Source organism: Oryctolagus cuniculus, chromosome 3 (assembly GCF_964237555.1).
Source record: "Oryctolagus cuniculus chromosome 3, mOryCun1.1, whole genome shotgun sequence".
Taxonomy (NCBI): domain Eukaryota; kingdom Metazoa; phylum Chordata; class Mammalia; order Lagomorpha; family Leporidae; genus Oryctolagus; species Oryctolagus cuniculus.
This window is the reverse complement of record NC_091434.1, coordinates 131,229,330-131,245,201: the sequence shown is the minus strand read 5'-3', so window position 1 is coordinate 131,245,201 and position 15,872 is coordinate 131,229,330. Positions and strand designations below refer to the sequence as shown.

Sequence of the window (15,872 nt, the reverse complement as noted above, 5' to 3'; positions counted from 1 at the left end):
CCGCGCTGATCCGATGGCAGGAGCCAGGTGCCTCTCCTGGTCTCCCATGGGGTGCAGGGCCCAAGCACTTGGGCCATCCTCCACTGCACTCCCGGGCCACAGCAGAGAGCTGGACTGTAAGAGGAGCAACCGGGACAGAATCTGGCGCCCCGACCAGGACTAGAACCCCGTGTGCCGGCGCTGCTAGGCGGAGGATTAGCCTATTGAGCCATGACGCCGGCCACATGGTACCATTATTGTAAGGAGGTTGTTAGACATAGCAATGCTGGGATACTTTTAGCCCCACATCAGAAAAATTTCCAGTTAAAGTTGACTTAAATATTCAAAGCACTTTTTATCTCACATAATAAATGGTCTAAAGGTGGTAAATGGAGCTTATTGAGTAATTCATTGACTCAAAACCTTGTTAAGTTTCTTTGACCTGTTTTTTTTTTTTTTTTTTTTTTTTTTTTTGCCATTTGTGTTAGCTTTGCTTGAACTTAGGTTCACAAATGACAACATCCAGGGAAAGACACTGCCATCTTTTCATGTGTATTTCTTTTGGGAAGGAGAAATCTTTCCCGCAAGCCCTTTAACTCTTCCATCTCAGTGGCTAGAACTGATACACACCCAAGACTTAAACAACCATTTATAAGAGGAATCAATCATAAGTTCATTCATGACCCAACCCCCAGTACTGAGACTAGGTCCAGCCTGAAACTTCTAGTCACTAAAAGGAGGTTGGATATTTGAACAAAACTGGGGTTCTGAGAAAATTGGGGGTGGTGTGATAAGCACACAATGTTATCTATAACAAATTAATTATGGAAGACTTTCCTGAATAGAATGAAAAATATTTACTAAATATATTTAAAAGTTTACCAATCTTTGAGCAATTTGTTCAATGGCTAGCTTTTTCTTATCTTGAATAATAGTTAATTATAATTTTTGGACTATTTAAATATTTCAATGTGACAAACTTTGGTCAGTTAAGTTGGGCTTAGGTTTTTAAAGTGTCTTTTCAGAATTTTTTTTGGCTGGGTTGGTTCACAATAAATATTACTAACTATAAATGAAACTTTGCAGTTCACACATTCTGCATAATTTAGAAAAATGCTAACATGCCTGGAAGGTGTTGGAGAATCTGTCCCTAGTTCCTACTGTATTTTGTATGAGAGTAAAAGACATATTTTTTTAAAGTCCAACTTGCAAGTGACTGGATAGTTTCCTGGGTTTCCAAGAGAGAGAAACCAGATCAAGAAAACACTGGAGGCCGGCGCCGCGGCTCAATAGGCTAATCCTCCACCTTGCGGCGCCCGCACACCGGGTTCTAGTCCCGGTCGGGGCACCGGATTCTGTCCCGGTTGCCCCTCTTCCAGGCCAGCTCATTGCTGTGGCCAGGGAGTGCAGTGGAGGATGGCCCAAGTGCTTGGGCCCTGCATCCCATGGGAGACCAGGAGAAGCACCTGGCTCCTGCCTTCGGATCAACGTGGTGCGCTGGCTGCAGGACGCCGGCCGCGGCGACCACTGGAGGGTGAACCAATGGCAAAGGAAGACCTTTCTCTCTGTCTCTCTCTCTGTCCACTCTGCCTCTCAAAAAATAAAAAAATAAATAAAAAAAAAACCCACTGGAGTTCTAAGAAGAAACTATCAACTACTTTGACTTTTAAGAAACAGAAACTGACTCGACTTAAACACAGCTTATTTTCAAAGTTCAGGGGTGTCCTCTGGAACCCTAAGACAGGAATTCAGTTCCATCTCTAGTAATTCTACTAGCTGCAAGTGGAAGCCCAGGAGAAGCTAAGCAGTTCCATCTTTTGTCTCAGCTTCTGTCTCTAGTCCTGCTTCATTCTTTTCTCTCTGCAACCTGACTTTCTTGTTTTTCCATATCTGTGATGCTTTTTATCTACTGTGCAAGAGACTAGTCCAGACTCTATGAATATCTCTCAGTTCTAATTCTGAATTCCCATGAAATAGAATCTGATATACAATGAAGAAACCATAAAGAGATCTTTATATTTATTTGAAAGGCAAAGTGATAGAGAGGAGGACACACCCACACACATGCCATGAAGATTGCTTCCAATATTTCACAAAAATCACTGTCTGGCTGCACTTATTATGGAATACATGGCTCATAATACTTTTTTAAAAAAGATTTTATGTTTTTATTTATTTGGAAGGCAGAGTTAGAGAAAGAGCAGGAGAGTCTACAGAGAGATCTTTCATATGCTTGTTTACTTCCCAAATGGCCATGATGGCCAGGGCTGGGCCATACTGAAGCCAGGAGTCTGGAACTTCTTCCAGGCTTTTCATGTGAGTGCAATGATCCAAGTACCACGGCCATCTTCTGCTGCTTTCTCAGGTGCATTAGCAGGGAGCTCGATTGGAAGTAGAGCAGCTGGGTCTTGAATCAGCACCCACATGGGATGCTGGTGTCGCAGGTGGCAGCTTAACCTGCTACACCACAGTGCTGGCCCCTCATAATACTCTTCTAACACGGTGTCATAATATGTTTTTGATAATACTGTAATTTGGTGAAGTAAGGAACATTCTCATTTTAGAAGACACCTGAACATTACTCTTACTGCTCTTTGTCAGAAATTTAACTAGAGAAAGTATATGCAATTTTCAAAGCTGAAAACTACAAATAAATGTCTCCCACATAAAAATAAGGCCAACAAAATATATTTTAAGGTTTATGGATTCTAACAAATTTGCCATTCTAGCCTTTCTTAAACAGGCATCTCAAATGTAGAAGTTTTTTCACATTAGATTGCATAACACAACTGAAAACATAACAAATGATAATTTTAAACATTTGATTGAATAACATCACTATTTGACAATACAATTCCTCTATAGCCTTAGAAACATATCAGAGAAATGTAAATCTGAAACAACCATCAGCAGTCAAAACCTGAATATCTGTTATATTGACAACCAGAGATCAAGGCACACTAAAACAAAAGAACACGGCAAGTTTTGGCCCAGATATGCTGTTTCTGACTGGAATGCAAACATAACTCGGATTCCTGAGAACTAGAAGTCAGGTTCCCATGTGGCAAAGGCAACCTTGGGGGCCGGCGCTCTGGCGCAGTGGGTTAAAGCTCCAGCCTGCAGTGCTATTCAAGTCCCAGCTGCTCCACTTCCAATCCAGCTCTCTGCCTGGAAAAGCAGTAAAAGATGGCCCAACTCCTTGGGCCTGGGCACCCACATGGGAAACCCGGAAGAAGCTCCTGGCTCCTGGCTTCGGGTCAGCTCTGTTCTGGCCACTGTGGTCATTTGGGGAGTGAACCAGCGGATGGAAGGCCTACCTACCTACCTACATCTCTCTCTCTGTAATTCTTTCAAATAAATAGAATAATAATAATAAAAAAACTTCACACACACACAAAAGGCAACCTTGGAAGCAGATGGGCCTTGGTTTCAATCAGACTCACTGTTTACTGGTGGTATGATCTTGGGGAAGTTGCAAAACATCTCTATGAGCCTATTTCTTCATCCGCAAAATGGTAACACTGATCTTTCTTGCACAGGGCTGTCGTAAGAATTACCTGAAATGTGTGAAAAAGACTCTAGAACAGTGGCAGCGTGGACTTCTGATAAAGGTTAATCTCATCCTTCCTCCCACCTTAGTTCCTTTGCTTTTAAGAGAACTGCTCAAGGGGCTGGCGCCGTGGCTCACTTGGTTAATCCTCTGCCTGTGGCGCCGGCATCCCAAATGGGCACCGGGTTCTAGTCCCAATTGCTCCTCTTCCAATCCAGCTCTCTGCTGTGGCCCAGGAGGGCTCCTGCACCCGCATGGGAGACCAGGAAGAACCACCTGGCTCCTGGCTTCGGATCGGCGCAGCGCTGACCATAGCGGTCATTTGGGGAGTGAACCAACGGAAGGAAGACCTTTCTCTCTCTTTCACTCCAACTCTACCTGTCAAAAGAAAAAAAAAAAGAGAGAGAGAGAGAGAGACCTGCTAAGAAACAGAAGCAACTCATTCCTTCAGGAAATACACACAGGTATCATCTACCTAGGCCACTACATACTGACGTGTACATTGTTCTCTGCTAAGGAGAGAGTGGGGCTGCATTCCAGCCCATTAGCACTTAGCAAGCTAAAATCCTTTTTCTAATATGTCCAAAGGTACTGCATGTATTTGGAAAGAACTGCTGTGTGTTTCATAAATTACAGACTTTACCCAGTGAAGTTTGTTTCTGATGGGGAAACAGACAAGCAATCAAGAATTACAATATAGTGGTGGGTGCTGTGGCAGTGTGTTAAGCTGCTGCTTGTTTTGCCTGCATTCCATATTGGAGTGCTGGTTTGAGTCCTGGCTACTCTATGTTCTGATCCAGCTTCCTACTGATGTTCCAAGAAGTGCTTGGGTCCCTGCCACCCAAAAGGGAGATCCAGATAGATTTTCTGGCTTTTGGCTTTGGCCAGGCCTACCCCCAGCTATTGTGGGCATTTGGGAAGTAAACCAGAGAATGAAAGACTTCTCTCTCTCTTTTTGCTTTCCCTCCTTCCCTCTCTCCATCTCTGTCATTCTGCCTTTCAAATATGATAGTTTTAAAAAAAAGAATTACATTATGTATAATTGATGCTACTCTAGAGAAGGCAGTATCAGAATGCAGAAGAGAGAGTGTTAAATCAGACATGTTGGGGAGTCCAAGATCTGTAACTTAAAGGATGAGGGGGAGATTTTATGGAAGGATGTTTTGGGCAGAGGAATGCCATTCAATTATTTATCCATGTATTTATGCAATAAATATGACCTACATATATACTAAGTGCCATGTACCATTTGGTTACTGATGATACAGCAGTGAATAAAACAGACAGGATCTCTTCTCATAATTCCAACATTCTAGTAGGGGAGAGAGACAGTAATACTCAAACTAGAAGAGCATTAGGTAGTGAGATGTGCTTTAGGAAAATAGGCAGGTGGTATGAGGTGGTAGCAGATGGGTGAGGAAGCTACTTTAGAATGCAGAGTGGGAAGGGCTCTTCTGGGAGATGTCATTTACAGTGAGATCTGAGTGGCAACTGTGGAACTCAGGATGTTCATACCAGGCAGAGGGAGAAGCTACTGCAAATATCTTTCTTCCACTGCCATCACATACACATTAGCAGGAAGCTGGATCAGAAGTAGAACAGCTGGGACTCGAACTGGCACTCTGATAATGGGATGACAGTGTCCCAAGTGGCAGCTTACCCTGCTGTGCCACAATGCCTGCCTCTGCAAAAGTCTTAGGAGGGAATAAACTGTATTTGGGGTTGGCAAAAACCAGTGTGGCTGAAGTACAGTGGGAGAGAAAAGAGGGCAGCAGATAAGATGGGGGAGGTTGGCAGGTGCCAACTTTGTTTGAGCCCAGAGGCTCAGAAGGTATTCCATTGAGCTTGGAGACCTGCTAGGAGTTCAATATGGCAGAAGAGAGGGGATTGTGTTAGGTGGTGTTATTTGAGAGGTACAGGCAGAAACCAGATTCTGACAAGTTCTACATGGAAGATCCGGGAAACCCTGAATTCTGCTTAATGCCATGTGAAGAATCCCAAGGAATACATGACCAAAGTCATCCAAAGAAAATCTTTCCTGTTCATGCCTTCAAGGATGGTTTGAATATTGAGTCTCAGGTGTGTTACTTGTCCTTGCAACAAAGTCTGCAACCCACAGACCACACGGGAGCTTGAATCTCTTCTCAGGTGTTTCCCAAATTCTGATTAACATATTTATTTTTGCAATATTTGAGTGTACTTACCATGGTGGTGATGTTAGATGGAATGTTAAACCAAGTAAGTTGCTTTTTGTAGGACACTACGTACAGCTAACTATGACTAAGAGGTAAGAGGCAGTGGTATGGCAAGCTGATAACCAACAGCTGATGCTTATTAGAGCATGGGTGACTTCCGCCTCACAGTATATGAGGCAGACATACTAGTTGCCCATTTTACATCCATTATGTTCCCCTTCATTCCTACCAACAGAAGCTCAGATTTGATTGTCAATGAGCCCAAATGAAATACTTATCTTCTAGGCTTCCTTGCAGCTAGGGATTATCATATGACACCATTCTGACCAAGGCAAAAACCTCAGGAGGGTGTTCTCTCTTGAATAAGAAGTCAGAGCCTGGCTAGGAGAAAGCGCCCCCCGCCCTTTTATTTGACAGGTAGAGTTATAGACAATGAGAGAGAGAGACAGAGAGAAAGGTTTTCCTTCTGTTGGTTCACCCCACAAATGGCCGCCACGGCTGGCGCTGCGCGGATCTGAAGCCGAAGCCACGGTGCAGGGGCCCAAGCACTTGGGCCATCCTCCACTGCCCTCCCGGGCCACAGAGAGAGCTGGACTGGAAGAGGGGAAGCCGGGACTAGAACTTGGTGCCCATATGGGACGCACGGCGCCAGCCCCAGCAGCATTATTGTGGCATAAAACATGGATAAAGACTGGGAGATTCCTTAAAATGTGCGGGCATGGACTGAAGCCATTTGTGAGTGGGGAACAGGGTATGCATTTAAGAGTTTTGTTTTAGAGCTAACTTTTTTTTGGAGGGGGCACTAAAGAGAGAGAAACAGGAACAATGTTATGAGTCTTGGAATGTGAACACATGGGAGGATAATAATAGCACAGTAAACACACAAAAGGAAGACAGGAAGAGGGAAATATTATTTATTTTAGAGATGCTGGGTTACGATGCAAGTGGGACCTAAGAGAATAGAGCCCAGGTAAGAGGTGGTGTAGTGGATGAGTCACCTCCTAAGAGGTGAGTAGGTGAGTTTGGTCTGTCATAAACATGGTTAATATATGAACCTAATAATAGGCTCTAAATACATAACAAGTGTTGTAATGTATTTAGATGTTGTTATTGCTCAGGAGCACCTTGAGCAACAAAAAACAAAACAAAAAATCCCACTGCCAATTACTGATATTTAAAGCTCATGTTTGCTTCATCCAAAATTGACCTCCCCACTGGCAGGTAGAATTGTCAAACGATACGTTCTGGTGTAGAACCTCGGACACTGGTTCGCCAGATCTGTGCAGCCTGGAACGCGAGCTAGACAGAAACACACTAGCGAGATACAAGCACGCATTCTGGGGAGTGCAGCACAGGCGGCACGTAGCCCTGAACTACAGGAGGGAGGATCGCTGAACTAATTCAACCGCTGAAACCGCGGAGATCCCAAGCATGGATTATATAGTTCCTTACAGGCCGCACGGAAGTAGGGGAACGGTGAAAAAGAACGCGACCCGCCGAAGGAAAGAGGAGTCGCGAGGACTGCGTGGCTCCCTGTTGGAAGCTGGCTCTGGGCCTCCCGCATACCCGGCCTATGGCTCATCACTGGTGACTAACGCAGTCAATCCCAAGGCGGAGGCCGCGCCGAGGCAGGGGGCTGGGTCACGACAGGAGAAGCGAGTGGGCAGAGGAGCCCTCAGAGGGGAGCTGGGAGGAGCTGGAGCGCAGACCCCCCCAACTCCATAAAGACTACATTTCCCAGAATCATGCGCGGCATCGGTGGCGCGTTCCCGAGCGCTGGAGGGAGACTGGCGGCAATGGGAGTCGTAGTCCGGTCCCAGGCGCCTCCCGGAGTGGACGCTAGTGGGGAGATCTGCGGGGATTGGCTAGTGAGAATTCGAGTCCCGCCTACACATGGTGACGACGGTCGGCGGTCTTGCTACTTAAGGCGTGGAGGCCTCGCCCGCCCCGCCTTAGCTCCCGCGCTAGAGAGAAACATGTATCGTTTCCGATCACAGCTCTTCACGGGGATTTCTGCTGCCGCCACCGCCCACTCTTACCCGCGCCGCTTCTCGCCTCTCTTGTTAGCCGAAGACTCGCCTCTCAGCCGCCCGCCGCACAGACGCACGAGTAAAAAGTGCAGCTCCATCGGCTGATCCTCGCTAATTTCCGAGTTTAGGCGGCACCGGGCGTCCGACGATGCCGAAGAACAAGAAGCGGAACGCTCCCCACCGCGGTGGCAGTGGTGGCGGCGGCGGCTCAGGGGCAGCTGCGGCGACGGCGGCAACGGCAGGTAAGGAATGATATCCCCGACGCCGGCATCCCGGTTGCCGGCTGGGCTGGCCTAACCGAGGGCGCGGTGGGAGTTGTAGTTCTTTCTTTCCTTCAGACGTTGCGAGTCCAGGGCGGGTGGTTTGGCTGACGAACTACGATTCCCAGCGTGCCTAGGGCCCCGGTCTCGCGCGATTTGAGCCTGGCTTGCGAACCGGACTACTGGACACCGGCTGTGGGGGCGGGGAGGAATGGGTCCGTGGGCTTGGCAGTGTGTGGGGTGACCGGGAGCTGGCGGGACAGGAGCTGCTCTTAACGGCTGTGGCGAGCTCCCGCTGACCAGGGGTAGGGCGCTCTGAGGCCCGACGAGGCGCCCATGCTGTCACTGGCCGCCTGCAATCCCCAGGCTCCAACATGGAGTTCTCGGGAATGCCAAACGTCCGGCGTGTTTGGATGGGCTCTCGCGTCACGCGCGGCCTGGGCTCAGGGACGAGGATGACGCAGAGGCATTCGAGTGGCTTCGCATCCCGCTGCTACTTGGCGCGTCCCGCGTGTTCACTTGTTCAGGCCGAGGAGTCGGAGGCTGGGGAACATCGCCCCACTGCAGGCTGAGCTCATGTCCCTAGCTGGCACCTGCTTTAGTCCCCAGCCCTACTGCCGGCAGCCCAGGCGACCCGGGGGCAAAAAACACGTTCTCCTTTGTGTTGCATCCTGTGCGTTTTTTGCCGTGAGGCCCGAGTAGCAGGGGTGGTGAGGAGCTTACGTTGCAGTTGGCTGAAAGTTTAGGGGTTTTGTGTCCTGACTGCAAAACTGAAGCTTTTGCTGAATGGGTAAGTGCTTAACTGAATCAGTGTGTGTAACTAGCCAACAGTTACAAAGTCTCCCCCCGGAGACACCATACCAAACTCAAATCCAGTATTAAACTTCGTAAAGTCATTTCTGAGTAGTTTCTTTTGTTGGGATTATGGTGTTAAGTAGTATCATATTTTCAGACATAGTAACATTGGAGCTAACGTTAGCCTTTAGGTATTTGTTGACACAGATACCACTTTTTGACACTCAGAGTGATATTCCTTTGTTCATTGGAAAAGTATGCCAGTTACGGTGACAAAGATGATTGGGAACAGGTGTTTAGAAAGCTTTCCTATAAGTTTTATGGCAGCACAAAAACTTGTGATCATGTGATAAACATTTAACATTGGGAATGGATTATTAGAACTGTAATTTCGTACATGCTGTGCGTGTTCTTGAGATTCGTTGTTTATAGCAAGGTGAGAAGTTGTGACATCTGTGTGAATTGAGGATACTTCTTACCTCTGTGTTTCAGTATTTTCTCACCTGAACTAAACATTTGAATTCCATCTAGATCCTTATTGACTGTGTTCTTCATAAGTTTGCCTTTTGTTGATAAAGCAGAGGCAATGGGGAAGCAGGAAGCTAAAGTCGTTTTGAAAATGGTAATGATGTCAGTAATGACCTCTATGAATCACAGACATATATATCCCTTCTGAAGCTTTCTGGCAAAATGCCTTCCTTCGTTGTACAATATTTACAGTGTTGGCCTCCTGCGGCTCTATATACCGACTTGATACCACATTTTGTCTCACGGGTTTTTTGTGACCTTTCTTAAGCTTATTGCTACTGTCTTTTCTGTTAGTTTTATATATATATATATATATATATATATATTAGTATATATGAATTTTAGCATCTATGGGACAAGCACTTAAACACCGACTTTTAGCATGCATAAGGAAATGGGAAAGGGTTCTTTGATTAGCTTATAAAAGTATACATACTTTGAACATTATAGGAGCTTTAAGCCAATTGCCTCTTGTAATTGCAAAATCTGGTCATGAGGTTGACTTTGTAATTTTAAAGTGGTCACACGTTGAATGTTTTGTGTATTCAATAAATAATAATTGAGAAGAGATGGAAAGTTGTCATAAACTTAACTACAAATCCTTATTATTAATGACATCTGGGAGGAATTATTTTTTAAAAGATTTATTTACTTATTTAAAGGCACAGACAGAAAGATAGATCTTCTGTCTTTTGAGACACTCCCCAAATGCCCACAGCATCCTGGGCTGGGCTGTGCTGAAGCCAGGGGCCAGGAACTGCCTGTGGGTAGTAGGAGCCCAAGTACTTGAGCTGCCTCTCAGGCACATTAGCAGGGAACTGGTTGGGAAGTAGAGTAGTTGGAACTCTGTAGCTGGCACTCCAGTGTGGGATGCGGATGTCCGGAGGTTTTAATCTGCTGCGCTTAAGCAGCTACTCCAGGAAGGGATGAGGCCTTGAGATAACCAACTTTATCACTTTAGTGGGTTTTATAATTAAAGCCTTTATTTTTAATGTTAGTACACAGTTCTAGGAAGCTAATAAAACTGAGCTCTTATTAGGTATGCATACCTGTGTCACAGTACTTAACTGTAATTAGAAAAGAATTTTTTTATAAGGTTTATTTATTTGAAAGGCAGAGTGACACACACACACACACACCCCACACACAGAGTTCTTCTTTCTGTCTCTTGGCTTACTCCCCAAATGGCCACAATGGCCAGGTTTGGTCCAGGCTGAAGCCAAGAGTCAGGAACTCCATCCTAGTTTCCCACGTGGGTGGCAGGGGCCCAAGATTTGGGCCATCACCTGCTGCCTTCCAGGCACATTAACAGGGAGCTGGGTCTGAAGCGGAGTAGCTGGGACTTGAACTTGTGCTCTGATATGGGATGTTGCCATAGGAAGTGGTGGCTTTAGCCCACTGTGCCACAGCTCTACCTCTGAAAAGAGTATTTTTAAGAAAGAGCAACATCTTGTTAGTAAGTCTTCTACAAATAAGGTTCTAGAGTGCCACCTCTTTAGTGGTACCTAGAATCACAAGGTGGGTTTGATCTAGCTGTTAGGCATTCATGTAGGGATCTTTTATTTAAAACCCCTTCTCCTTTTGAGTCTTAAGAAGACATCACTGATGCTGATTAGTTAGAAGAGACCTGAGTAAGAAAAATGCAAAGGAATACCCCAAGATAGGCTAACCATAAAAAATAAAAAATGTGAGTTGACTTGTCAATGAAGATACTGGAAGTAGTCAGATAGACACTCAACTATTGCCATGACTTCAAATCATGAAGGCAATGAATGAAGAAAGATCCAGAAATAGACTATGATGTCATAGGTCTTTGTGTACTTGGCATCATTACTTTTTCTTAATGCTTTACTGCTTTGATTGATACTTTTTCCTAATGGGCAAGCAGGTTTCAAGGCCACTTGCTATGCTAAGTACTGTTTTGACTTAAAAAAAACAAAAACAAAAAAACGACAACCCCCATTAAAAAAATTAACCCCAAAGTAACAGACTTAAAAAAAAAAAAAACTTAAGGTAGAAATAACATTACATTTTTGAACATAGGGATCTACTATTTGGTGTGATCTTTGCTTTTACTGGGAAGAGAAATTGGGCTCTGGGGTAAATGAGGTGGCTTTGAGGTTACTTTTGGGGCAGACATACTTAATTCATTGCTTGATGTAATTCATGACTGGGCAGTTGCCTTATTAACATAAGAATCCCTAAGTGCTTCTGCATTTATTTCTTCAGTCAATGAACTGGAGAGATTCTAGAGCTTTTTTAAAAGATTTATTTATGCCAGTGCCCAGGCTCAATAGGCTAATCCTCCGTCTGTAGTGCCTGCGGTGCCGGCACACTGGGTTCTAGTCCTGGTCGGGGTACTGGATTCTGTCCCGGTTGCCCCTCTTCCAGGCCAGCTCTCTGCTGTGGCCCGGGCACACCGGGTTCTAGTTCCAGTTGTTCCTCTTCCAGTCCAGCTCTCTGCTGTGGCCCGGGAGTGCAGTGGAGGATGGCCAAGTCCTTGGGCCCTGCACCCGCATGGGAGACCAGGAGAAGCACCTTGTTCCTGGCTTCGGATCAGCGCGGTGCACCGGCCACAGCGGCCATTGGAGGGTGGGCCAAATGGTAAAGGAAGACCTTTCTCCCTGTCTCTCTCACTGTCCACTCTGCCTGTCCAAAAAAAAAAAAAAAAAAAAAAAAATTTATTTATTTGAAAGGCAGAGTTAGAGAGAGGCAGAGGCTGAGAGAGGGAGAGAGAGGTGTCTTCCATCCCCAATCCCCAGATGGCTGGAACTACAATGATCCAAAGCCAGTAACTTCCAGGCCTCCCACTAATGTGCAGGGGCCTGAAGACTTGGACCATCTTCTGCTTTCCCAGGCCATAGTGGAGAGCTGGATCGGAAGTGGAGCAGCCGGGACTCAGACCAGTGCCCATATGGGTTGCGGGCACTGCAGGCAGTAGACTTACCTTGAGCTCCAGCCCCGAGAGATTCTAATTTTAAAAAAGGAGATTGCCGTTATAGTAAACTCTTGATTATGTTGCAATCTTTGTGACAGGCTTTGATGCCATATCAATACAAAGCTTCAGTTTTCAGCCTTTTTTTCCTTCTCTTAGTTCAACTTATCTTTAAAATTACTTCTCTTTAACTCCCTAATTTCCTTTTTTTTTTTTTTTTTTTTTTTTTGACAGGCAGAGTGGAGAGTGAGAGAGAGAGAGACAGAGAGAAAGGTCTTCCTTTTGCCGTTGGTTCACCTCCCCAGTGGCTGCTGTGGCCGGCGCATTGCACTGATCCGAAGCCAGGAGCCAGGTGCTTCTTCCTGGTCTCCCATGCGGGTGCAGGGCCCAAGGACCTGGGCCATCCTCCACTGCACTCCCGGGCCATAGCAGAGAGCTGGCCTGGAAGAGGGGCAACCAGGATAGAATCCGGAGCCCCGACCGGGACTAGAACCTGGTATGCCGGCGCCACAAGGCAGAGGATTAACCTACTGAGCCACGGCACCGGCCCCTAATTTCCCTTAACATGAGTTGCTTAAGAACCTACTCACCATCTGGGAAATATTATGCTGAGTGAAATAAGCCAGTCCTAAAGGGACAAATATATGTTCTCCTTGATCTGTGACAACTAACAGAGCACCTAAAAGGAAATCTGTAGAAGTGAAACTGACACTCTGAGAAGCAATGACTTGATCAGCCCTTGTCCTGACTGTCAAGGAACAGCTTACTATTTTATTCCTTTTTAGTATTTTCTTTTTCTACTTAATACCATTGGTTGAACCTTTTACTTAACACCAAATTATTACTAGGTGTTTAAATCCAATTGAAAATTGATCCCTGTTAAAATTAAGAGTGGGAATAAGAGAGGGAGTAGATGTACAGTTCCACACACATTCCCTCAGACTTACCCCTAAGGATAAAGCTAAAAACTTGCCATGGAACTCCAAATTCCATTAAGTTGGCAGGTACCAATGCCATCTTAAGTTAAAGTGATCAGTTTAAGTTCATAACTGATCTTAAAGATAGGATTAGGTGTCAGAGGGATCACATAAATAAGACCAAATGTCTGCTAATAATAATTGATAGAATTAAAAAGGAGAGAACGATCCAACATGGGAAGCAGGCCACACAGCAGACTCAGAATGACAAATGCCCTAAACAGCACTCTGGCCTCAGAATCAGCCCTTAAAGGCATTCGGAGCTGGCTAAAAAGCCCATGGGAGCATTTCAGGCATGGAAAGTCAAGACAGTGGCAAAAATGACCTACATGAAAGATCTCTGTGAGATCCTGGTGGAAAGAAGGGGCCATCAAAGCTGGAGATACCTTTCTCTGGAGGGAGGAGAGAACTTCCACTTTGATTATGGCCTTGTCTAAATAATGTCTGAGTTTGTGGACTCAAGAGGCTTCCACAGCCCTGGCAGCTCATGAAAAGAGCCTCAGGTGATCACTGATGTCATAAATAAGGGTGTCAATTGTTAAATCAACAGGAATCACTGTGCACTTGCTCCCCATGTAGGACCTCTGTCCTTAATGTGTTGCACTATGAGAATTAATGCTAAAACTAATGCAAAGTCTTCAAACAGTACTTTTTACTTTGTGTGTCTGTGTGGGTGCAATCTTGAAATCTTTACTTAGTATATGCTAAGTTAATCTTCTGTATAAAAAGATAATTAAAAATGAATCTTAATGAAGAATGGGATGGGAGAAGGAGTAGGAGGTGAGATGGTTTGGGGGTAGAAGGGTGGGTATGGGCGGAGGAACTACTATAATCCAGGGATTGTACTTCTGAAAATTATGTTTATTAAATAAAAGCTTTGTATAAAAAAGAGAACCTAGGCTGGCGCCACGGCTCACTAGGCTAATCCTCCGCCTGTGGCGCAGGCATACTGGGTTCTAGTCCTGGTCGGGGCGCCGGATTCTGTCCTGGTCACTCCTCTTACAGGCAAACTCTCTGCTGTGGCCCGGGAGTGCAGTGGAGGATGGCCCAAGTGCTTGGGCCCTGCACCCGCATGGGAGACCAGGAGAAGCACCTGGCTCCTGGCTTCGGATAAGCGCGATGCGCCGGCCGCAGTGCACCGGCTGCAGCGGCCATTGGAGGGTGGGCCAATGGTAAAGGAAGACCTTTCTCCTTGTCTCTCTCTGTCACTGTCCACTCTGCCTGTCAAAAATAAATAAATAAATAAAGAGAACCTATTCATCAATTAATGTTTATGAAGCCCAGTCATTCTCATTGGAAACCATATTTATGTGTGTTACATTAACTTCTGACATAATACTCTATTTCTGGATCTATTCTCTTGTCTTCATGGTTTTGAAATCATGGTTTGGCAGTTATTGATTTATTTATTTGGCAAAGTTACAGACAGAAGGGTCCTTCATCCGCTGGTTCACTCCCCAAATGATGGCAACAACTGGAACTGGGCCAATCTGAAGTCAGGAGTCAGGAGCTTCATCTGGGTCTCTCACATGGATACAGGGGCCCAAGTACTTGGTTCATTTTCCACTGCTTTTCCTGGCCAATAGCAGGAGCTGGATGGGAAGTGGAGCAATTTACTACACAATAGTGCTCACCCAATACTAATTTTTTCATGTATTAGTTTTTATATCTCAAAATTGGTGTGTCTTGTTAGATGATTGATAAGTATATCTGAGGTTGATGTAATTTGTAAATGGTGCTATAAAGTACATATTAGATGCATTGACTTATTTTAGGAAAGTTTATGTCTTTTGTTCATCTCTTTTGAAAAATAGGTTTGGGGTAGCCGGTGTTGTGATGTACTGGGTTAAGCCACTACCTGTGATGCTGGCATCCTGTTCAGGTGCTGGTTCATATCCTGGCTGCTCCACTTCCAATCTGGCTGCCTGCTAATGCTCCTGGGAAAACAGCAGAAGATGACCAAGTACCTGGGCCCTTGCCACCTACGTAGGAGACATGGATGAATCTCCTGGTTTTAGCGTGGCCTAGCCCTGGCTGTTGTGGTCATGTGGGGAGTGAACCCGCATTGTATGGAAGCTCTCTGACTCTTCCTCTCACACTGGGGCTCTGCAATTCAAATAAATAAGTTTGGGGCTGGGTGTTTGCTGCAGCAGTTAAGATGCTACTTGCAACACTCTATCCCATATTGGAATGCCTGACTCAGGTTCCTGCTCTTTTTTTTAAAGTGTTGAACAGAAGAGCAAGATTTATTGAGAGGCAGAAAAATAGTGCACATCAAATATGACTGCAGGCAACCGCAAAAGAGAGAATTGATTCTTTTATTTAAATTATTTTTATTCATTTTTTTCTTAAAAATTTATTTTATTTATTTAAAAGCAGAGAGAGAGAGAATGAGAATCTTTGGGCCAGGCCAAAGCTGGGATCCTGGAACTCCATTCAAGGTCTCCCATGTGGGTAGCAGGGGCCCATGCACTTGGGCCATCTTTTGCTACTTTCACAGGCTCATTAGCAGGGAGCTGGATCAGAAGTAGAGCAGCTGGAATTTGAATCAGAACCCATATATGATGCCAGTGTTACAGGCGGTGGCTTAACCTGCTACACCACAAAGCCAGACCCCCAGTTC

The 15,872-nt window shown here is 45.4% G+C and overlaps 2 protein-coding genes across 3 annotated transcripts in view; both read left to right on the top strand.

The window, feature by feature from the left end:
* Positions 1-7,469: 7,469 nt before the first annotated feature.
* LOC138849026 (uncharacterized) lies at positions 7,470-7,898 on the top strand. Its single transcript, XM_070071106.1, has one exon. The coding sequence runs from the start codon at positions 7,470-7,472 to the stop codon at positions 7,857-7,859; it is 390 nt and encodes a 129-aa protein (XP_069927207.1). The 3' UTR covers positions 7,860-7,898.
* IFRD1 (interferon related developmental regulator 1) overlaps positions 7,674-15,872 on the top strand; it is a 32,534-nt gene continuing 24,335 nt past the window's right edge. The window contains exon 1 of one of the 2 annotated variants that reach the window (XM_002712045.5): positions 7,674-7,996. In XM_002712045.5, coding sequence (XP_002712091.1) covers positions 7,903-7,996 — 94 coding nt within the window. In that variant the 5' untranslated portion in view covers positions 7,674-7,902. Of the gene's footprint in view, positions 7,997-8,060; positions 8,805-15,872 lie in introns of those variants that run through there. The other variant, XM_008258392.4, reaches the window with a different exon arrangement.

What these genes read in the sequence shown, in the direction of transcription:
- LOC138849026 (XM_070071106.1), top strand. Translation starts at nt 7,470, where the DNA reads ATGCGCGGCATCGGTGGCGCGTTCCCGAGCGCTGGAGGGAGACTGGCG.